Source organism: Gymnogyps californianus, chromosome 13, assembly GCF_018139145.2.
Source record: "Gymnogyps californianus isolate 813 chromosome 13, ASM1813914v2, whole genome shotgun sequence".
Lineage (NCBI taxonomy): Eukaryota > Metazoa > Chordata > Aves > Accipitriformes > Cathartidae > Gymnogyps > Gymnogyps californianus.
Window position 1 is genome coordinate 701,457 of NC_059483.1, and position 23,780 is coordinate 725,236.

At 44.8% G+C, this 23,780-nt stretch overlaps 2 protein-coding genes across 3 annotated transcripts; both read right to left on the reverse strand.

Annotated features, from left to right (window-relative positions):
- Window positions 1-666: 666 nt before the first annotated feature.
- VHL (von Hippel-Lindau tumor suppressor) lies at window positions 667-4,012 on the reverse strand. The gene is made up of 3 exons (XM_050904488.1): window positions 3,817-4,012; window positions 3,267-3,377; window positions 667-2,848 (listed from the first exon to the last, which is right to left on the reverse strand). Exons 1-3 carry the CDS (start codon window positions 4,010-4,012, stop codon window positions 2,664-2,666), a joined length of 492 nt encoding a protein of 163 aa, XP_050760445.1. The 3' UTR covers window positions 667-2,663.
- Window positions 4,013-5,241: 1,229 nt separating this feature from the next.
- On the reverse strand, window positions 5,242-11,579 carry THUMPD3 (THUMP domain containing 3). 2 transcript variants are annotated; one of them, XM_050904487.1, is made up of 10 exons: window positions 11,307-11,579; window positions 10,709-10,786; window positions 9,916-10,185; window positions 9,643-9,876; window positions 8,369-8,499; window positions 7,870-7,939; window positions 7,375-7,490; window positions 7,078-7,188; window positions 6,713-6,836; window positions 5,242-6,448 (listed from the first exon to the last, which is right to left on the reverse strand). In XM_050904487.1, exons 1-10 carry the CDS (start codon window positions 11,541-11,543, stop codon window positions 6,317-6,319), a joined length of 1,503 nt encoding a protein of 500 aa, XP_050760444.1. In that variant the 5' UTR covers window positions 11,544-11,579; the 3' UTR covers window positions 5,242-6,316. The 2 variants fall into 2 exon arrangements, with proteins under 2 accessions (XP_050760444.1, XP_050760443.1); XM_050904486.1 differs by having other exon boundaries at window positions 9,643-10,185.
- Window positions 11,580-23,780: the final 12,201 nt, after the last annotated feature.

The following is a 23,780-nucleotide window of genomic DNA, read 5'->3' on the forward strand; positions in this document are numbered from 1 at the left end:
TCGTGGGTAAATGCACACAGTCTTGCAAAGAATTAAGTAAGTTTCAATTTTAAAATGCAAATTGATGAGGGAAAGGTGGTAGACAGACTGTGTAGATATGTGACTGCAGACGACAGCACATAGTTGAAGGATGGTCTCTACCCTGACAATTGTTTCTGCATTTTTATGCAATTTAAATGGAACAGTCATTGAGGAACAATCCAACGCTCCCTGCTTTGGGTGTAGCCTCATCAGTCAGGCTGTCCAGGGACTGATGGATCTTTGGTTCATTTCTACATGGTAACAAACCACCCTCAAGTCAATCTTCGAAAGAGTGGAAAGAAAATGTCCCTTAGAAAATGGGCTGAACCACAGCAAATTAACACAAAGCAGCCACAACTAATTGTTGCCCATCAGGAGCTGCTCTTTAGCTAAGGATTTAAGTTGCCTTGGAATTCAGCAGATGTTACTAAAAGTTAAGCAAAGACAGGATACTCCTATGGGCGATGAGATCGTGAGGTAGTTTTCACATGTTTGTTTTTGGCAAGTCACGGATACGTAAGCATGCTTTTCTGTCTGCTAACACGCAGGAATCCAAGGAATCTGATCCATTAGCAGTGATAAACATTGTACTAAGGAGGTATCACCGACTGGCTGTATATTGGAAGAAGTCACAGACTAATGGAATAGATTTAAATCATTCTAATAAGCAACACAAGAGATTACAGATCCCACACAAACCGGAAATATACAGAACGTTCGTGATATGTACAGATCTGTTAAACCTAATACCTACTACATTAAAAGAAAAACTACCGAGTCAAGCAGGCCAGTTTTCTGCAACTGGCGGGCAGTACTGCCACGTCAATCGTAACGCTCAGCATCACAAGGATGTCAGGAGAGAAACTCCTCTCAGGTACCTGCAGGAGCCCCACCTGCAGGAGCACAGTGCAGCACCCTCTAACCAAAGGGCTCCCTAGGAGCTGGGTGACTTCCCGATGTCTGCTCCCGAGGCCTGCACGGGCTCACTTTTCTCTGACAGAGATCTGCAAAAGGTGGCAAAAGCAGAAATTGTAATGTAGCTACGTTTGCGCACAGACACTGCCTGAAGTTGTGATAACAGTGCAGCGTTAGCCACAATGCAGTCCTGCAGCAACAGGGGGCTGAACAGTTTGTAAACTCAGTCTGTTGCTGATACTGTAAAAGTATCTGTTACTGATCAACTAGAACAACTTTCAGGAGTATTGCAGGAATACAAGCATACAGTCACAAGCACTGTGAAGTTATTTGACAGAATTAGAGTAAAAAAGTTAGCATGGACTTACATTTTTATGACAAAGATCAATTCATACACTTCAAATATGTAAGAAAAACAAGTCTACAAAAAGGGGAGACATTTCATACTTACAGAATACGTTGATATTCTCAGTTTCACAGCTGTGTTTCTTAGAATGTAAAACTGGAAAGAAACGTATGCCACAGAAATAACCTGCTATAATCTCCTATCGATCTGCCTCTAACATTGAACGGCACTACATCTGTTACTTGCTGGACAATTCATGTACCTGCCAAAAACTATGCTGCTTTGAATTACATGTGTACATTCACACAAATACACATTCTAACTGAGGTACGGGGGGAACAGAATATAGGTAAAGAAATATTTTCTCTGCTTGTCTGGCCTGTAATAAAGCACGGATCTGTCTGTGAGCTGGATCTAGCAACAGGCCCGTAGGAGCTGATACAGTCTGCTGTCTGTTCCTTAGGAGACACACGCAGCTTGAGTGGTCCATGCTCCCCAAAAAGGCCTCCCACTACGACCTGAACTACTGCACTGTGATGGAAAAGGCAGGACTTGGAGCATCTACCTTCTAGGAACGCTACTTGGTATGCCTGCATAGGCAGCTGGGGAAGCAGCTGCGGAGGAGAAAGGTGTCCCAAAACTGGGATCCAGTCTATATGGCTGGCTAGGTTGGATCACCTTGAGATCAACTAGGCATTCAATCATGAAGGACAAATAAGGCATTCCGGGTATGATCTGTGTAAAAATGTGTCAGCCTCAGAGTTGATATGACATGGGTTTATAAATGCAAATGTAAAAGGCAGAAAAAACCCAAGCATTTAGGCATGTCATCTGTCCACCAACACAACGTTTCAGGTCAGGTCCTCATAAGGTGGTGATGGAAACCCTCGCATACACAAACACGCCCCACGCTTTGCAATTCACAGGCAAATCTAGACTAAGCATGAGAGTGAAATTCCATCAAAAGAAAATTATTCAAGCAAAACTGGTGTTGGTCTGCCACTTACAATCATTAGAGTCTGGATTAAATTAATCCTCGGTGTAATTTACTTTCTAGTACAAACACATATTCCGCCCCTGTGCAGTGTTCCAAATAAAACTTCTCTGAGCTTCACCCGTGCAGGGCCTCTAGAGTCATCGGTTTGCAACATGCGCAACGAAGAACAGAACTGAACCATCAGGAACCTGGCGCACTTCTACGTGCTGGTTAGTCTTTTGGATCTGACTTACCATCACAGCAAGTTTTCCACAATTTAACTGAGTTTGTGTTTCAGAACTCAAAATGCAGACATTAGTTCTTGGCATGTTTCGCGGTGACCGTCCCTGCTTAAACTCAGTGGTTTGCTACTTAAAGAGTCGGGAGTGTAATCATGTAATCATGTTATTCCAGAATTCCATTCCTCAATGTTTCACTTCTCTCCAGAGAAAGCCGCTGAAGATCCTTCCTAATATCAGGATGATCTTCCAGCTCTTCATATAACGATCGAACAATGTCCAGTTTCCTGTAGTCCATCGGTTTGACCAGACTGCGAACAACCTGGAGACATCTCTCTTTCAGGGTGAACACTGAGGTTAAAAACAAACACACACACACATGACCTCATCACACGGGCTCTCATTAGCTGCTGCCTCTAACACAGACAGTATGGCTCCAAGTACGCGCATACAGAACGTAACACACAGCAGCGTTATTCACAACACGCTAGACTCACTAGAAAGAGAGGAAAAGAACTTGCTGTTTCCTGTCGCGAGGCACCCTACGAAACCTGTCAGAGACATCTTTAAAATGAGAGGTCTGTCAATAGCTCTGTTCAACACAACAACACAGCTCTATCTAGAAACCCTCACGATCTCTTCCTATTTTTGAGGCACATTTTATGATTCAAGTACTTGATTTCTAACTAGATCCTTATGCTGAAGTCCAAAGAGATCAAGTACAAAATTCATCCGTTTCCACAGCATACACAGTCCTGTTCTGTTTTACCTGGCAGCGTGATGTCTGCTTTATTCACGTTGGGAGCCGCTATAAACAGCTCCTGCTGGTTGACAAGGAGTCCATCGTTTGTCCCCGCGTCCCGGAACAGCCAGAGGTGACCTGGGAGAGAACAAGGTGGAAATGCAGCAGTTATCGCCCTTTTTAACCAGCGGTTTTGAGGGGCAACCGTAAGGAACCGATCTGCTCTCCAGCCGAGCTCCCCGTTTAGAGACCACCGCTGCCGCGGCCCTGACCACCTGAGCGACCGGGGGAAGTCACCGAGGAGGGGGGGGCGGAGAGGAAAGGAAACCGTTGCTCTCTCCTCGCCTCCAGAACCGAGCTGAGCTGCTACCCCCGGTCACGGAAAGTAGGCCTCTGCTTCCCGGACAACCTCTCCGGGGACTACCGTGCCGTGATCCCGAAGGCCGGCGTTTCATCCCCGCACCCACGGGGAGGCCCGCCGCCACCGCCAGCTCACCCGACCGGTGCCCGCAGGCTGAAGGCAGGCCGCGGATCCCCCCCCTCCCCGCCCCAGCCCGGCCCAGGTGTCCGCACCCACCCCGGTAACTGTGCATGATCCTCCCGGTGCGAGGCTGTAGAACCGGGTAGTAACGCGGCCTGCCCTCAAAATCCACCCAGATCGGGAGGACGGAACGGGGGCTACGGTTGTTGAAAACGACCTCGGAGAGTTCGCGCGTGTTAGCGGAACGCAGGCACGGCCCACCGCCCTCCGGTCCCGGTCCCGGTGGCGACATCCCTTCGATGGCGCTCCCCGCCGCGGCCGCCCGGCGACGCGCATGCGCGAGGGCGCGGGCCCGCGCCCTCGCGCATGCGCGTCGCCGGGCGGCCGCGGCGGGGAGCCAACCCCGGTGTGGCGGGAAACGCGGCAGGTCGGTTACACAGCTGCAGGGCTGCCGGTGCGGCGTTCAAGGGCCTTGATTTGCTTCCTTAATGCTGTTTTTTAGCGGGGGAATTTTGTTCCACGTTGGAGAAGAGGGAGACGTGCTTATAGCACGTCAGTTAGAGCTAGAAAATCCTTATGAGGCCCGATCTTTCCTTCACAGACGCGATCCCAGGCATTCTGCGAGGAAAGCCAGGGCCGGAGTTTTTTGCCAAACCGTTTTAACAAATATCTGACTTGAAGCACCGAGGGCTTTAAGTCTCCTATACCCCAAAGGCCTTCAGCCTTTCTGGAAGGATGGGTAAACTTCCTCAGATGATGTTTTGCTTTTTCAAGTGTGTGACAACAGACACTCCTCAAAGCAGCAATTTCGGCACATTTTTCTCCACAGTCGTTGCAGGTTACAGCGCTGGAAGTATGAAGACAGTGCCTTTTACTTGTATGTCTCAACACTTCTTACCAGCTTTTCCTTTTAGAATACTTAACGTTCTGCAACGAGACTTTTGTAATTTCTGTGCTGTCCCTCCAGCAGCCTTTGAGGGACCAGTATGTAAACTGGTAGAGCATGGCACAAGAGAAGCCATCATCTATCAGTTACATTTTTTTTTCCACATGTCAGAACTGTCGGGGAGGCTTGCTTGCTGGCCCTTCCCCAGCTTTCCTTCTACGAGAGGAAAACAGTAAATTCACATCGTGGAAGGGGCACGTATTTCAGATACTTACTGATACTGTAAGGAACTGTGTGCAGGATTGTGGGATTACACAGCACATATAAACAATGAGGCTGCTTGTCTGACTTGAAAAAAGCTGTTATTCCTCAGTGTCTGGCACCAATCTTCCATAAAAGCAGAAGTACAATCTTTAAGAGAAACTGCTTTAAATTGTACATTTACATTTACAAGAGAGCAGAGATACACATATATCACTGTACATCTTCCCATTCCTGCATTCTTTAATGATTTCAAACTTACGGTTTCCTATGGCACTATTTTATCCAGAAAGACAACTGTGTTGTAAATAAAGGGCTGCATTATCCTTTACTGGACACGGACCAGAAAAAGAACACAATTAAGACTTCTCTCCTATGCAAAACTTCTAAAACTTTAATACTTGTTAATTCACCTCTAAACACTTACACATACTTAGCATGAATACACTTTAATAATGAAAAGGGCAAACTGGTAACTAGTGTTTTCAGCCTCTGATAGGCAAAGAGTAAGAGGCTTGAGAAATCGCAGTACATTCACAGAAGAAAAAAATATTTGCAACTTCAAGTTATTCAACAGGTAATATTTTTGTAAATACTGTGGCATAACTACAGCAATTAAATCACCTAATAAATTTAAACATATTGCCACATTGATGTGTCTACAGCAGACACTGAAACATGAACTTTTTAATATAATTGCTAAAAGTATCTCTGTTGTCAAATAGTAACTACAGACAGTTTGCTAAGGCTGCGTGTGTGTTACCCCCCTCACCCACGGCAGTGGTACATTAAAATGTGGATTAGATACTTACTAATAATAAGCACTAAGTTGAGGTAACAGGTAAAAAAAACCAGCAGCATCAGCTTATTGTTTACTAATTGGCATTTGCTTATCAGACCATAAAAAACAGATACTGGTTTATCATCTTAGTTTACATTTGGGCAGTAGTATAAATTAGAAAACTTCAATTTGGAAAAATCCTACGTTAGAGATACTACCTCTAAACCCTTCAAGATGACAGTCTTAGTAGTCCTGTTAGTCATTTTAAGACACATACACGATTTGGGAAATAAATTAACTGTTACCTCCAAAGCTGCCTCAACATGTTTTCTACTATAAGCAGAGGAAATAAACATTTAACTGAAAAATACAATGGACACGGTAGAGAAGACTCAGGCAAAGGAAAGCATTACTAATTCCACTACTGAATTTCAGTTTGGGTGGCAGAGAGGAAAGAGGTGATTTAAATAACAAGGTTTCAGAACACATAGTACAACTGGTAGCTCTCAAGTTGATCCTTGGTTTAATATTTGTGTTACACAATTTCTACATAGGTTGTTTGGTTTTTTTTTTCCCCTCAGGAATTGACAGACCTGTGCTCCCAGGTGTCTGCTTTACCAGACTGCTATTCAACAAATTCTGGAGGTGTCTCTTATCTTCCACGCAGGTTACCAGAATGATCTTTTTTCTTCTGCTCTTTCCCAGGTGCGTTTCAGAAGATACACTGCAGCATGAAGTCCGCCTACGTTCACCCATACAGTCTGACCTTTGCGCCAGATGTGTCCCATTCGTGACAAGGCCTACAATCCGAAAAAACAGCCAAAGAGTGGTGGCGGCTTCAAGATAAGATAATAAGAGTAAATTTGCTTTAGAAATTGTTTTTGATTATTCTAAATCACACCTGATGGCAACGTCAAATGACTCTTCAGGTCCAAAACTGCGTTTAAATGTTACTAATTATTGCTATAAAAACAGATCATCTTCTGTAATGAAGCCAGCTTACAATTTTTTCCTCAAGATATTTTCAAGTGTAAATAGGTTTGACTTTCTCTCACAGAACATACCTTGGCAAAACACTTCTTGTCCTGCGTAAGCAGCACAGCCCTGCCTGTCCCCGGTGTGCAGATCCGGCCCATCTCCATAAGGCAGGCTGGATAGAGATCCCAGTTCTTCTTCTTTGACCCTATCCTGCAAAGTAAATTAAGATCCCCTTTGTGATCACTGAAAAATAGTTAACTGTTGTTGGCCTTTCAGACATGGGTGAGCTCATTCAGGACCACAATTTCATCCTGCATTTTTTATATAGAGTACATCAATACTTCTTAATTAGGCCCAGTTAAATAACTAACTAGAGAGAACCCAAACCCTGGACAGGAAGCACATGCAGTAGCGGCAGTTAAGCACAGTAACTTTACCAGTGATACCTCACCTTTTTCCAAATGGCATGTCTGTCACAATAATGTCCACAGAACCAGTCCGCAAAGGGAGATTGCAAATATCCCACTGAATGATGTCTAAGGGTATGCCCAGGGAAGTACTGCTGCAAGTGCAAAGACATTTATCTCAGACATGGTTTACTGAGAATATTTTTTAATTGAGGAGGTCTATAATGTTAGCAAAAGAATAAATGGGAAAATACGAACAAGATAGTCAAATGCATCAATGCAAAATGGATTTCTTTACATACAATACAACAGGAAAAGAAAATCACTTGTACTCTCCTCACCTTTCCTTATTCTCATTTTTCTTTAGTAAAGAACAGATGTTGTTTGCTGCTCTCTTTACAGCTTGTGGGTTGTTATCACCAGCAATATGGTAGCAGCTAGGCCATTCTGTAGCTCCCTGGGGGGAAATATTGATAATAAACAACGTTAGCATCAATACTGCTTAATTTAAAACAAAACAAACATAAGAATTACTCAAATATGACAGAATACAACAAAGCAACTGGAAGTGGATGTCAATGATTTTAAAATTCTGTAACAGATACCTGTTATAGGTATTATGCACCTTCAAAGCTCAAAATACTTGTGGATTTAGTTTCTTACTGCTACAGCTTTGGGAAGGAAAATGAGGTCATTTACAAAAAGTGTATCTGTTTAAAAGTTGGTGAGATACTTGTGGAGTTCGCTATTCAGTTATTAGCAAGAAAACTTACACGTATCATTCAACTGCAGATACTCTCAAGTTTCATTAAGTTAAAAAATAAAGGAAGAATCACCTCTATTGGTATTGCACCTGTACCACACATGGGATCAACTATGATATCCGTTGGCTGTGGATCACAGAGTCTGAAGAACAGAAAAAAGATACGGTGAGAAAAGTCTTAAAAACGTGAATTTCTGTAAGGAAGGAAAACTGAACTATTTTAATCACTCTGATTCTACCCTTCTAACAAAAAAACTTCTATGTGATTATTTTTTCCATTCGTTATAGCATTTTATAAGCAGCAATATAGTGAAATACTTTCAAGAATGTGATACAGTATTTTGAAAATTGGCTAACACAGCAAACATTTACTTAGCTGGAAAACATCCACTGTTAATTACAAAGCACACTGTTTCAGCAACTATGCGCTTTTTTTCCCCCTTTTTTTTCCTTTTTCTTAAGAATTAAGAGAAATGGCTTTTGAGGAAGCAGTGGGGGGGATAAAGGATCTAATTTCTGAAACAAAATTACTTTTAACTGAGAATAATATAATACTATGCAATCGCACTGACCTAAGCATGCCATAAGCGAGAGTTGAACGAAGAGTTGTGGGTCCAAAATGTGTAATATTTCTTCTGTGAAGACTCTCTTCAGTTAATGCAATACCCACAACTACTTCATTATTGTGAATATTCAGAAGAACCTGAAGAAAAAACGTGAACTAAATTTCAGGAGTAACAGAAGTTTTCCATAGTATGCCTGGTAAATATTTATGAGAATCTTAGATGGTAATTTAAAAACCAGGAACTACATATAAAAGAGCATTCTTGGCAGAAAAGCAAAGCACCATTTTAACGGCAACAATGGACAAAATTCAGGAGAGCATTCACACATTTTCTCATTCACACAGAATCTTTTACACAAGACTTCAAAAAGTGCTATAACCATTATGCTGACTTTCAAAAAAGTTTTGTCTTATAAGTACGGGGGAGAAGTCAGGTAAGGCCTGCAAGTCACACTGAAGCATTTGCAAAGCAGCAATTAAAATCATATTCCTGGTCCCCTCCACCATTATTAATCTGGAAGGTGAAAATATTGTTACAGGACAGTGGGCCAGCCCTTAACAGACTTGCAAGAAAAACTTAAGTTTTTCTGCCCCTCAAAAATGGCGGTCCCGCACCATTGATGGACCATGTCTGTTGGTCGTCCTTTCCACATCTCTGCTTTCCCTAGGATAAGAAAAAAACACTGGACAGTTAAAGTTAACCCTTTTTGTCCCCTTCACCCGTAAAACTACAGCTTCTAGATGGAATATCTTCTGTTAACTTACACCGATGTAAAACAATAGATTAAGGAAAGATTTAACGAGGGTAAAAGTAAAGCAGAAGGCACCTACATTATATTTAAATATGAACGAGACCAAATGCTATAGGAGGAGGTAACACTCGGTACCAGAGCTTTTGCTGTGGTTGAGGGAGAGCGGAAAGCTTTTGAGCACCAGCTCAGCTGCGCTGGGTGCAGTGATGTTCATCAGCTAACCTGAGGAGAAGACAAGAGTGTTTGCAGAGCGAAAGAGGGACCCGAGGAAGCGGAGAGGTGCCCACACTGGGCCACAAAAAAGATTATTGCTACGGATAGCCAAAGCACTAGCAAGCGGTGGGATCTGAGGATGCACATAACGTGCCAGTGAAAGGAATGCTTCTGAGGAGGCCATGATTTCAGCATTACCAGTTTTTGGTTCCAGAGTAATCCTTTGAAGGCATTTTGGAGATCTCTAAGCATCAGAATTAAGAACTGAGAATTTTTACAATAGAAATGTATGTATTTCCAAGGCACAACACTATACCTCTACATCAAAGTTAGTCATGTCAGCTTTCCACTGGAAGTGCTCCTGCACAGCTCCACCGAAGTCTCTTGCAGCCTCGTTTGACGTGAAACTGTGCTTGTCTCCTGCTCTATTGCAGGTAACACGGAACTTCAACACCTTCGCCTCTCCTTCGCTTGTCTTACCGTCACCAGCCTTGGTCTCACCCCCAGAACCCGCCTGCAATTCATCTTTAGCATCTGATTGTTCATTATCCTCCTCCTCCTCCTCCCCCCCACCATTTCGGGATGCCACTCCTGGTGTCTTTTCTGTATCCTGGCTGCTAGCAGGTTCTACACCTGCAGCATTCTGGGCACAGTCCTCCTGTTTACTAGCGTCTTTTTGATCTGTTCCTTCCTCTTCTCCATCGTCATTCAACTTCTCTTTGCTTGCAGTACTCTGCAGATTATGTTTTTTGCGTTTTGTCTTTTTCTTTTTTAAGCTGTTGTTCAGCTCCCAAACTTTCAACGGATCGGTCCATGGCAGTTCTTTAACCAAATCTTCCAAATCCTTTAGAGCATCTTCCTATAAAAGACAAAAAAAGTTGTGCTTTGAAGTCATTCCATCCCTTTAAAAACTATCCTTTTTTTAAGTCTCTCAAATTATTTTCCTAAACACGTAACCCACTACACATTTAAGCAAAGCTTACAGCTTTTTGTGTCATTTTTGCCATAACTAAACTGAACTGCACTTAAAGTCACAGGACCCATAGTATTTCATCATTTATCATGTCAAATAAACAGCTAACACCAAATTAAATGGCCAAAGTGATACTTTACTGTCCTGTGTCTAAGTGTGACCTACAAGCACGGTATCGGCTCTCATCCTGGATTTTGCCTATGCAACGTATTTAACTGAAGAAATTACGTTAGGCAACACGACTGCACTTCCATTTTACAAGCCAGCCAAGAGGGACTGGGATACTACCATAAATAAAATAAAAAACCCAAACCTTGTTCATGAGACAGAATACTTTCTGAAACTAGTCTTAAATTAAAAAAAAACCCTCCAAAACCCAGAACTGATTGAAAAATGAGGAATAACTCACCTTGTTTTCTTTAAATTGATAGTCTTTGAACTCCTGAACAACAACAAATAAATTATCCACTGACCTTAGACGATGGACCTAGAAGAAACGAGAAACCACGGTGGCAGGTTACTAACCGTGTATGTCTAGGGGACTGCGTTCCTCGTAATCAGAATTTTGTCGTCTTACATCTGGGTTTAAGAGACCGCGTTTTTCCACTTCTTTTGTTTCTACGGGGGTTATCAGTTTACGTGCAAAGCCAGAAGGCAGGCTGCTTTGCACTGATTTACGCTCCCCATCTTTGACTTCGTCTACCCTCGCAAAACCAAAATAAATCTGGATACAGCTCCTGAAACCAAGCCAGCCGAAGCAGAATTCCCGAGCGTTTTTCCTGCCGAAAGCCTTTACAGCCAAAGCATTCGCGCGGGACGCGCTGCGATCCCGTCCTTCCCATTAAAACCACCGCTACGCTAGTCACAGCCGTAGCTGCGCGGGCAGCGAGGCCGCCGGGCGGGGCCGGGCCGGGGCACGGCGGCGGACACAGCCGCCCCTGCCGGCCCGGCGCCAGCCACGGCCCCGCCGGCGGGCCGGGGAGCGGGAGCGGGCAGCCCGCGCGGACCTGCGGCAGGCCCCGGGCCGGGACCTCGAAGTAGATCTTCCCCCGGTCCCTGCTGATCCGGGAGGCCGAGCCCAGCTTCTCCTGCACCTCCTCGGCCGCCGTCAGCTCGAACCCGGTGGGCACGGTGGCGCCGATAACGGCCGCGAGCTCCGCGCCCTCCTCGGCCGGGACCGGGGCCGGACCCCGACCCGCCTCCGCGCCCTCCCCCGCGCCGCCGGCCGCCTCCGCTTCCGCCATGCCCCGCCGCCGAGGGACGCCGGCGGACGGCGACCGCCGCGCAGGGACAGCGCCGAGTCCTCCCGCCGCTCAACCGGCGCCGCGCCGCCGCCGCCCGGCCCCTTCCGCTTCCGGGCCGGGCGCCGCGCCCGCGGCTGCGCGCTGGCGGCAGGGCGACAGCGCCCCCTGCTGCCCGCCGGGGGCGTCCCCGCCGGCCGCGGCGCCGCTGCTCGGTGCGGCCGGGAGGCGGCGCCCCGGCCCCGCGGCGGCGGCGGCGGCGGCAGCGAGCGAGGGCGGGGGGGGGCTCGGCCCGGCCGGGGGCCACGGCCCAGACCGCCGCCTTAGGAGCGAACTGCGGCGGCGCGGAGGAGCCGGTCGCCGTGGCCCCTCCGCCGGCCGCTTGTTTCTGCCCAGGCTCGTTAACGGAGCAGCTGTCGCCGGTGTCGGTGCCGGTGCCTGTCGCCCAGGAAAAATTCACCCACCCGGCATGTGAGCCGCGACTGGCGCGAGAATTCGTTTGCCTTTGGGTGGCAAACCACGGGTGGCCATTTCCTTTTGGTTTTTTTCCCCTGTTATAAAAAGTACTGAATTTCCTTGATGTGGCTATTGTCTTTGGCGTCTTTCCAGCACTAGAACTCATTTTTAAATAAAAAACTAGCTGCTAAATGTTCTGTCAGAAGGCACAGAGAGAAAGGGAGACAGGCCACCCTAAACGTCTTCCATGACCGTGGCTGTGTCCATATGGAAAAGTGTGAACTGCGTGAAGCTGAAGAGGCACTATTTCCCCTCCTCTCTTCCTCAATCCCATGGTCTTTACCTTTTCCCAGCATTGGATTTATAAATGTAAACACAACTTGTCCCTGCAGCTCCTTCCGCAGTTGCAGCGCGTACTGGCGGCAGCACTGTTTGTTTTCGTTTTCCTACGTACGTTCTGATTCCGCTGTGACATTTTAATAACAAGCAGGATGCCTGGAGCGCTGCTCTTGCCATTAAGCCTTCTGAAGCATCGCTTTGCTTTCACATGAGAAGTGTGTGTGAGAGTGTGTCTCAGTGAGGGAAGGTGTGGGTTTTATACCATCAGTTTATTTTTAACTTGTGATTCAAGCCTGAAAATATAGAAGTAAAACCATGGAATTTGGGTCACAAACATACTGGAGAAAGTTTCTGTGAAGTGGCTTCTTTGATGAGAACTTAAAAATAAGCTAAAGCAGAGAGAACCACTGGGGCACGTTTGCATCTTCTTCTGAACCATAGCTGGGACCCTGCAAGATCTTTTCAGTGCGGTGAGGGTGCTGCGATACGGGCTGTGATGGTGGCTGCACAAACTTATATCCCCGTGCGGTATGCCCCTGGCGACTGCTGAAGCAGCCCGTGACTCTACAGCTTGACCGCAGTATTTTCTCAGTTGTAAGATAAAGGTAGCGGGGTTTGCCGGCTAGCGCAATACAGAGCATCCCGCTCACAGGCTCCGTGCCTGCAGAGCAGCGTGGGCATGCCGCGCGCAGCGCTGACCTGGCTAGTGCAGCTCCCGGCAGTCATCTCGCTGGCAGCAGCAGGGAACCCAAGCGGCCAGGTCCCGGGTGTGTGTCTTGCTGCTCACATCGATTTTACAGATTTTGCTTAGCTCTGTGCTGCAACAACGCCTATAGCAAGGGAGAGCTTTGTGATTCAAGTGGGATAATGAACTCGGCTTGCTGAGCTACTTTCAATAGCAGAATTTTGAGCATATTTTGGTGAAGGTGTTTGCCAGACACTTAAATTAATTCCATATGTCTGGCCTATCAGCAGCAGCTCTGACCTTTCCCAGTTGGTCTCAGATTGAAAGGTGAGAACTGGTAATCAGCCTGCTATGCTTCAGCTCTTGAAACCTGTCCAAGCACCACTCGCAGAATTATTTCCTGCCAGTGGCCAGATCCTACAGTAGCTGAGGACATCTGTTTGTCTAATACCCATGCAAGACTGCTTCTTAGAATAACACCACACTTCGCTTGCAGCTTTCCTCCTAAAAACTCCTGACGTGCTCCGTAAAAGTAGAGCCGAAGCATCTTTCAGTTTAAATAGGTGGAGATGTTACCTTTATGAACGACAGACGCAAAACCAGTTAGACCAGCACCGCCTGGCACAATGTGTGACAGTGGGGGCAAGGAGAAATTGTCACCTAAGGATCCAGGACAAACCCTCCTATGTGGGAGGCACACTGGCAGTGTAATACATGAAACTGCGTTAACATTTTTGTTAAGATCTTATCTTGAGAAGGGTCCCATACAGTGAATTGGAGGATAGTCCTCTCATGTGATCTGAAAGGTGCAGACTCAGCCGTGTGAGTCTCTGAGTGTCCTTGGCTGCCACTGAAATCGCTGTATTTGTTGAACCCTTATGAGAATTTTGCAGTTGCTTTCAGTGGGAACGTGGTGATGCACTGCAGTGACGGCATCTGCTCAGCACTTTATGGATAGACAGAAGAGAGCTGACCCTGGCAAAACTCAGAACGGTTTCCATGGAATCTAAGTATTTTAATTCTCATTCTTTGATCAACCCTTGATTATAGAAGGCTCCTGTGTATTTCAAAGCCTTCTTGAGTGACTATGAGATAAAAAACCCTGGTTTTCAACTGTATATTATCTTATGTGTATCTCTTTCTGTAGAAGCAGACCATAGATATGCTGGTAGTTGGTGCTGCATAAATACGTAAGCTGGGACATAGTGTCGCAAATTTAGGTGGAAAAAGGAACTCTTGCCATGCTATTCTGTGGGAGTCAGTGCACGTTGTCAGACTGGTAGTAGCATACGTATTCTCATTTATCCAAACAGCCAATATATTTTTTCCATATAGACAATATTGGACCTTTGTTTTCGTAGGAGAGAAAAAATGACAAACTGTCTTCAAGACAAAACCAGAGTTCTATTTTCATTATGAACCCCCTTTCCCAGAGCCAAGAAATCAAATTTGTTCCCAGAAGAAGAAACGTTCAGTTAAAGCGAGAAGGTACCGGCTGGGTAGATCTGTTAGACTCGTTTACAGACCATAGCAGTTCCTGATGAGCTGGCAGCATCGATTTCACGGCTGGTTTAGTACATACCTGAAGAAGAACATCGCTGTCCATTTGTCTGGAAGGTTTTGTATGCCGGGTGAATGGGGTCTGTCCATTTGGAAGGCACGCTTCAAATAGCAGGCTGTATCCCAGAGGAGACTGTGGTTTTCTTCACTCTTGCTCTTCGGGGTTAATCAACAGAATGATGGAAATAGCAATCATCCAACTAAAGAAAGTGTGCTAATATTATACTGGAGTAAAGTATTTGTCTCATAATACTGGCACATAACTGAGGAACATTTACAATAAACTTAACTTACTAAAACCAGTAACTTATCCTATAATTAGGACCGTAGGATGAATATTAAAAAAAGAACAATCTGGATTTTGCGTCGTCATGTGCCTCAGAATAGGCATATGACTGCACAGCAGCTACACGGTTAGTTTGCCACTGACTTGCTGTGTGATTTTGGAAGAGTCGCTTAAGCATAATTTGCAAATTTGTTTTTAAAAAGCATGGTTTGGATGGATATGATGAGTTGGGGATTTCTTTTAATTTTTGTTACTAGCTTTCCACATGAGAAAATTCTGGGTTTCTGTCTTTTTGGGTGTTTGGGGTTTTTTGAAGGTGACCTGTTAGACAACAGGATGGATTCTTTCATACCTAAATAAGGCAACTCGGGTGACAAATCTTTCAGAAATGTATGATTTTCCAAAAATGATGTTTGACTATAGATAGCGAAGCAAGCAAACAAACAAAAAACCCCAAGAACCTCAAACAACTCAGCCAAGTACTTTCCTTTCTCAAAAGTTCCATTGCCACTTTGGGACTGGTTTTGTAGCACCATTCCCCTATTTTGCAGGAATCAGAGTTTTCTCCAGAAAGTCTCTGGAGTCCTTTGGTGAACAGTCCTGAATTTCAAAAGTAAAAATCGAGCAAATGAATCCTTGGTTGGCTGTAGGGCAATGTGAGAAGGATGCACTGTGTTGGGACAAGATGCACTTGTAGCAAGTCAAATTTCAGCAAGCAACATGGGGCTGGAGGAGTTTTTAGCATGGACTGTGACGGATTGAAATGACGGTGTGTTTGCAAACCGCTGTCAGTCAGAGAGCTTGCAAGAGCAGCTTCCCCTCTGTGCCGGTGGTGAGGGGCTGGCACAGTTCAGTTTACCCTTGGAGCAGCTTGAAACTGCAGTGCCAGCCTTCTAGTGTGCCAGAGCAAGAGCCAGCTCTTGAGAAGAGGAGTCGTGGGCAGTGCGGCAGACAGAGCGATGGTCTGGGGTATTGAGGCCCCGGGGCTTTTCTTCCTCTTCACACAAGGCTGGTAGAGCAGTGGGCTGGGAGGCAGAACTGGTAAGCCGTTCAGCAGCAGCGTTCTTCATGGAGTTACTTAATTTTCTCGAGTTTTACTAGTTCCATCTGTGGGAGACAAAGATAATATAGTATAGTGTTTGGGCATCTCCAGCTGAAGTATACAGTAATGTTATTTCGAAACCCAGAGATCAGAAGAGAATTGGCAACTTAATGGTTACCGGATGGGGGAGAAATAGTCAGTATTTATTGTAGCACTGCTGAGCCCTGTGCCTTAGTCAGAAGAGGTGTGAACTGAAGCTAGCAGGTGATAAGCCAAGACAAATGATTAACAACTTAAAGTGAGAAATTGTATCGCAAACCCTTATTACTGGAAGTATTTTGTTAACAAGGGGACCGTCCCGCCTTTCCTGTCCCCGGTAGATTTCACACATGAACAAATAAGCCACAATTAGCAACTTCTGTATGGGCAGCACGGGTGGCTGCAGAGCTGCGTGCTCTGGAAAGTCAGATGAGTGATAAGGTGATACAAGAATGAGAAGCTCATACTACAAAATGTAAAAGATGTGCTTAAAATGTCGGACCGATCAAGCCATTCAGTACTGGGTCACGTACACGTCTGCCCAGAGAAACCAAGGTTTGTCCTCTGTAAGGTTTGTTAAATGAAAACTCTGCTGATGGAGCCTCATCTGGCAAGAACCTTAATGCGCACATAGAACTTTACACCACTAACAGTTTCATGAAAGCAGTGAAAAGTGTTCAAAGATCTTGCTTAATTTGGACCAGAGTAACTGAAATTAACTTCTTGGATTGGTTTAATTAATTTGGTAGGGCATAAACAAATTTAGAGGTGGCATTGAATTTCCAATGATGAAGCGCAAAGTTATGCCTGCACCTGCCTTGCCTGCAGAAACTGCTTATATTGAGTTAATTTTGGAGCTGTAGAATTCATTTGGAGTGAGCCAGTATGGTTTGTCTTGCAGTAACAGGAATGTATTGTCTAAATCCCATCCAGCATTTGGTTTTGCAAGGGTTAAAGTTCTTTGAGCAAGGAAATATGTTTTCTTCCAAATCAGCTCCTCAACATAGAGCTGCAAAGCCTGTGCCTCCTAAGACATGCCTAAGGAGGAGACTGGTCTTCACGAGGAGAAAATCACAAGTGGGGCTCCTTGGAGCAGCCCAGTTTTTTAAGAAAGCATTAAGGAGTGCTGGGATCCCTAAATATTCAAGGCCATCATGGAAAAGCTGGAGGATAGGAAGATCTAATATCCATGATATATCATCCTAGGAAATCCGCATCAAAGAAAACCCTTGAAGTGAGACAGCTGATCTTTTTCAGTCTCTGAATTTTGCTTCAGACCATCTCAACTTTTACTTGGGACTGAAAAACATCACCATTAATCCAAATTGGAGTTGATTACCTGAAATGTCCTTGAATGGAAAGAAGCATTTCAACCATCCTAGAAATGATTCTTTGGCAGAACGGCTGAGAAGGAACCACAGTAACAACGCCAGTTAGACAGTGAGGAAGGAAAACATAAACAGATTAGAAGTACTGACTTCAGGTAGGATCAGGACTCTCCAAACAGTCAGCACTCTTGTCTTTCTGGGAATTACCAGCTAACTGCAAAGGACTTTTTTGTATCCTGTAGAAGCAGCATGCTAATCAGCACTGCTAGCACTAGCACCACGCTGTTGCCTTTATTCAGTGCTACAGTGGAAGCTGTGTAGATCTTACCTGGATTCAGCACAAGTCTATTCTGCATGGGTTTTTTCCTCCAACTCAGTGCTGCATGAGACCTTTTTTGTTTCTGGCAAGTCACAAATACATAACATTTTCCATCTGTCTCTCTGTCCTTGTACTAGCATGCCACACTGCAGGACAGAGCAGGATTATCTCTTGGTTGTGGTGACAAAACATTTTAGATCCAAATTCATGAATGGCAAAACCACAGTTCCACACATTTTCTTGTGGATATGAAGAAAATCACACATTTATGTAAGAATGACTGGCTTTCTATATTCTGCTTATTTAGCCATAGCTTCTTTTAAAATATATATGAAAATACTAGAGCGAATTAATTTCTGGGATAACCTCATCGGCTTCACGTTTGAGCCTCATCTCAAGGTAATCCTGTGTTCACTGTGGTAATCAAAATCAGAAGAAACTCAAGAAATAGTAGTCTTTTGCTCTGTTTACATCTCTTCCTGCATTCATAAAGCATTCTCCCTCTGGTGAGCTTAGATCTCCATATCAGAGATCATATCAGCTTACCGTTAATGAAAACTGATGCACTGCAAACCACCAATGAAGCACTATATATGGGTCTTGCACATGGACAGGAAATTACCGCACTGTGTGCATGGCTGTTAAGAGAAATGCCAACAAAATGAATATTCGTGTAACGCTGAATGTTGCTAAAAACGAGTTCCCAAGGTATTCCAGACTTGTGCAGATTTTCGTAGACTATTGCTCCATTTGGCAGTTAGAGGGTAAAAAGGAGGGGTGGTTGAAAAGCTGTAGTCACAGGTAGCTCAAGCCTGAAGCCTTATTTGAGGATGGACGAGCAAGATCCCATTATTGTTAAGTTTTCCTTTGATTTTGAATGAATATATATTTTAGAAAATTAAATTATTTGAAAAGCACATTCAGGATGTGATAACAGTTGCCTGTTATTTCAGCTAATACAGATCTCGATTGTATTTTTTGCTTCTGGGCTGGTCTTTTGTTCAGAGAAGAACAGGGCAGTGGTAGCTCCCAGCTCCAGCCACTTGGTCTCAAATTCTTGAGCAACTGTTTTCCTTCTCTGTGAATGTGCACAAGTCAGTTGTTAGGCTTCTGAATCCAGTTGTCAGGTACCTCCAGCAACTGAAAAGTCTTGCCTAATCTTGTAGGTACCTGAAAGCCACGGATACCTAAATTTCTGTCAGCAGACGTGAACATAACTGCTGATTCCTGAAGCTGTTCATCAGTTCGTGCCCAAGGCCTGGGAGGATTCTCAGACAAGACCTTCTCTTTCTCCAACTTTCCCATGGAAACTGATGCAGACATATCAATCTCTTGCTTAAATCAAAGCGTATCTCCCCTCCACCCCAACCCCTCCTGAAAGAAAGATATTGAGACCTTTTGTGGTTAGCTGTATGGGCTCTCTTTTGTCCTGTCAATCGAGTGGAGGGAGAGGGTCCGTCAAAGCTCCTCTTCCACATGACCTGGAGAAGAAGTCTTCTTTTTGGGTATCCTAGCTGTTTGTTCAGCCTGCATGGGGGTTAAGTCTCTGCTGTTGCAGTTACCTCTTGGTGTCAGTACTTACTGGGCCATTGACTGTCTGGCCTGGGAGCTGAGGTGCTTCCCCGAGACAAAGCTGACCTGGATTCCAGCTCCACCTCCAAACCTGGCAGGGCAAGGTGGTCTAATCCAGCCCGTGGGGTGGGGGGAAAACCATTTTTCTGCAGGAAAAGATAATTTGTCTTACATGCCACAGGCTAGGCAGGGAATTTCAAGTGAAAACTCAGAAGTGTCTAACTGCTTTAGGGCTTGAACCATACCTCCCCTCTCTGCATTTCCTGCTGGGTAGCTTAGGTTTAGATGGCTTTCTAGATCCCTTGTTGAGTATTTAACCATTCCCCTCCATTGTGGCACCGTGAAGGAACCTGTCTGCATGCCCCTGTCTGAGCTGTGGATCCCCCCAGCAGCAAAGCACTGCGCACTTACACCGCACCCCGTAATAAAGCAAGCTACTTAAAGCCCAAATTCCAGTGATTTTCAAAGAGTCTTGAGCTCCAGTGTGATTACACACTGTAAATGGAGCCTAGCCTCTTATGCCATTTGGACCTATTTGAAAATATTATCCTCTCTGTCGCAGTGCTCCACCTGCGACAAAATGTCTCAGATAGCACTCCTCTACCTCAGGAGTTGTGAGAAATTCAGTGAAACTATGAGGCATGCAAATGCTGTGGTAAATAAATAAATACCCCATGAGAAAGAGAGCAAAAAGGTGTTTGAACTATACCAGCAACTTTTGTGTGTTTGAACCCTGAGCAGCCCAGAGATGCCAGGCACCCTGATAAAACTCAACCAACAAGCTGGTGGCCACCCATGGCTGGCATTTAGGGCAAAGCAGCCGTGGGTCTCTCCCGTGAACATCTATGATTTCCACATGTCCTACCTTTCTGTGCAGTCTGAAGCTACAAGCGAATCACTGGCGCCTCGGCTGGACGACACTTGGAGCGTTTAACTGAGCTCGTGCTCTTGCAGAGCCTTATATTAAACCCTGATCTGAAGTCCTCCCCCAGGAGAGGTGTGCCCTGAGGGGAGGCACTGCAGGGTCATCCTTGTGCCCCTACAGCGTCTGACCTCTCAGGAGGTGCTGGAGTCTGTACGGACACCCATCCCTGGGATCTGCACCGGAGCAGCGGCGGTGGCACTTCCCTGTGCTCAGTGAGTGGCTCATCCACAGCAAGACTCAGCAATTACGCTAATGTAACAGCCGTCAGATGATAATTGCTCCACTTATTCATCACTAAGGATCTGATGATTAGCAGGTGAAGAGCCCACTGAGATGAATTCAGCTTTGACAGGAGGAAGGATACTTCCTACTTCCCTTAGGGAAAATTACACTAGCTGGTAATAGGACTGGATTTAATTGGATCAGGCTTGTTTTGTTGGGAATGGAAAGCACGACAATACCAGTTAGGGAAGAAATTTCAGAAATGAAATGGGGTTTGATCAGCGGTTTCAAATGTAATTTAGTAGATTTCTTTTCCTAAATGTTAATGCCAAACATTGTATTCTGCTTCCTAGCAGTTTTTCCTTTCTTGCTACTGCAGGCAGCCTGCGTGCTCTCTCACCATAAACCTGTGACCTGAGGAAGGAGCTGAGCTGCTCTGGCTGTTGGTTTATGGGCTCAGTCCTCAACAAGCACAGGAATTTAGAAGAACTTGGAGAAGGTGAGTTTGATTTCCAGTGCTACCAAATCCATCTCTGAGGACTTGTAACCATTGGCCTCAGTGAGATAATTTTCAGAAATACAGAGTAGATCATCTGTGGCTCCAAATTTGTTCTCTTGAAGCCATATGTGATGTCTCAAAGGGCTGTCTCCTGGCTCCAGAGGGTGCTTTTTAAAAATATATTTATGTTTTAACAGCTTGAAGCTATTAAATAGGTAGTGTGAGCTGGGCTTTTCATTGTTTCAAAGCAACACCTACACTGGTCCATTACTGACGTCAGAAACTGGCACAGCGTGCTCCTCCTCAAACCGCCTAATTGGGGCTCTTGCTAGCTAGCTGGAAAGTAGGTTTTAACACCAGCCTAATGCTGGAAGGACAGTTCAAGGTATGGATGTAAGAGAATAGGTTCTTCCAGTTTGTGTTCTGACAGAATAGATCCCTTAGCCATTTATTTTTATCGGGATCCTTAGTGACTCTGAGAATGAGAACTGTGTGGGATCTTTTAGACAAAAATTAAGTTCCTTCACTACTGAGATGAGATGTTGATATATTTTACGACTGTGTGGGTTTGGCATACTATGTTAAAAACAATGTAAAATTCTTTGAACTTCAGTTTTAAGGACGGAGCCATTTTTGTGACTTCTGGTCAGGTCTGTTACATGAAGCTTCACTCAATAATTCCTGCATCCGGCCTGTATCTTCTGTTTACCCATAGCTTAGTTTTGAAAAAATGAGCTTTACATAAAACCATCAACTGGTAGAGAATCCTTCACATGCAAGTTAAACTGCTCCCATGATTAATTATTCTTACTGCTTTTTTACAAGGACCCAGTATTTTATAGGTCTGTTAAATACAGCGCGTGCCTGATGTTACTTTCCAAAGTTTTGGAGCAGAGTTCTTTCTCGTGTCTTGCTGGGCAGAGTCCAAGTTATCTCCTGGAGGAGTGATTTTATATAAAAAGGAGAATGTTCCAGCCAGAAAAGCCACCCCCTGGATTAAGACTGCAGAATTCCTTATACTGGATCAGGTTATTGGCCCTGGTAATTCAGATCTTCTATACAGAGGAACATCTGAAACAGCAGAATGTTTGTTCTCATTCCCCATATGAATATATCGCCAGGCCCTGACACGTGGCAGAGAGATTTCTTTCTTCGAGCTCCTGCAGCTGATCAGATTACAAGTTTAAACCTGAGGAAAAACTCGATTATTGCTTCACATCCATAAATGTTTCTAGTACTTGGGAACACAGCTGGGCCAGTTTTGGAGAAGGACATTCTGGATGTTACTGGACTCTAGTTCCTTACATTTCATGTAACCTGTCAGTGCTTTCCATCCCTTCCTTGGCTGCGGAGAGCCTTGGTGTGCATTCAGTCATTGCTATCAGTAATTTTTATGTAGCTGCTTATTGGGAACAGGAAAGTTCTCTGCAACAACAGCAACAGCAATAATAATACCCACAGTGAGACTGGGAGTGTGGAGGGGAGATGAAAATACAGAAGGGGACATTCTGCACAGTGAGAAAGTCTGACATAGGAATAATACTAATTAGGGTATGAGAGAGCAGAAGTAACAAATTGGCAGCAGAGAAGTACTGGGCCTCGTAGAGGGCAATGAACAAACATTTCCTTTGGTTGACATTTTGTGTAGTCGTATGCCACGAGGTGATAGAGCACTGCCATGCCGGTTTAGTGGAGATGTGTACAGTTTGCACTGCCTCTGACACGGAGGGAATCAAACAATTTAGGTCTTAAGAGTGACAGCAGTGACTCACTGGCTAGTCACTTAACTTCCCTTGTGTTTGTAAATGTGAGTGATTCATTAGACAAGAACTTAAGTGAAGCTTGAGTAATTGATAGTAAAGAATGGCAGGTTTCTAAGATGAAGTGGATGACGATAATATCTTCATTACTAAACAGAAGAGGGGAGAGTAGCAAAAAGCCCACAAACCATGCTCTGCTGGGACCAAGTTGAGTTGTCCTGGTCTTCTTTTTGAAATAAGGCCTGTTTTTCCTAACAGGAAGACTGTGAAAGGAAATCAAAAGCTAAACTTGTAGCTTCTTGTACGATAAGTTAGTAGCTAAATCAGAAGCTGCCTTTATTGCTATGATGACATTGATTTACCGATGTATAAAACAAAAACATTATCTCCCTCTTCCTTGCATTCCTTAATAGCTAAGATGTATCCAAAAGAAGCAACCAAAGTCTTTGGAGGGTTCTATGTCCCTTATTAGAAACTGCCTGGCTGGTCTCTGCATGTTGATGGATCAGAGATGCTCCCAGGTCCTGGCCAAGGCTTGAGTGTTTCGAGACCTGCTGAAGATCATACAACATATCAACGACAAGGCTGAGAAAAGGACCCTGGAGTTGTGGCTTTCCCAGTTTCTTTGCTTGAATCACTTCAAATCTTCCCACTTGTATTCTTTCTGATGAATCTATTAAGTTGCAGTCTCTTTCTGAGGTTTTCATCAGTGGACATGCCTCCCCAAAAGGATTTTATCTAGTTTGATTTGTGTAGTAGTTCTAGTGCACCTAGAGAGTTATGCCAGCGTCCTGGAGGCAGCGTTCGTGGTGCTGATGCTCCTACCAGGAATGGCCAGGGGTGCGGATGTGCAGTTTCCTTAGGTGGGGAACTGTGCACCTAGAAAGGAGACCTTGGGACTCGCAGATTAGTTTACTCAGATATGGTGATTAAATATCTCTTTGTAAATGACAGCATGAAGGCTCCATAAGAAGGCCTAGCACCATGATTTTCTGACCTCTGGATCAGTGTTTTTGCTCTGATTATTGCTTCTGGGGTATCCTGAATGACTGTCTTAGATTAGAGAATTAAATCCTGTTTTAAACTTCCTGTCACTTCTTCACTCCCAGCACTTTAATCACTGGTAACGCACATCTCTGGTGGACCTTCAGGGGTTGCTCTGCTATGGTGTGTGTGCATTGCCAGCTGCGTATAGAAACAAGCTGGCT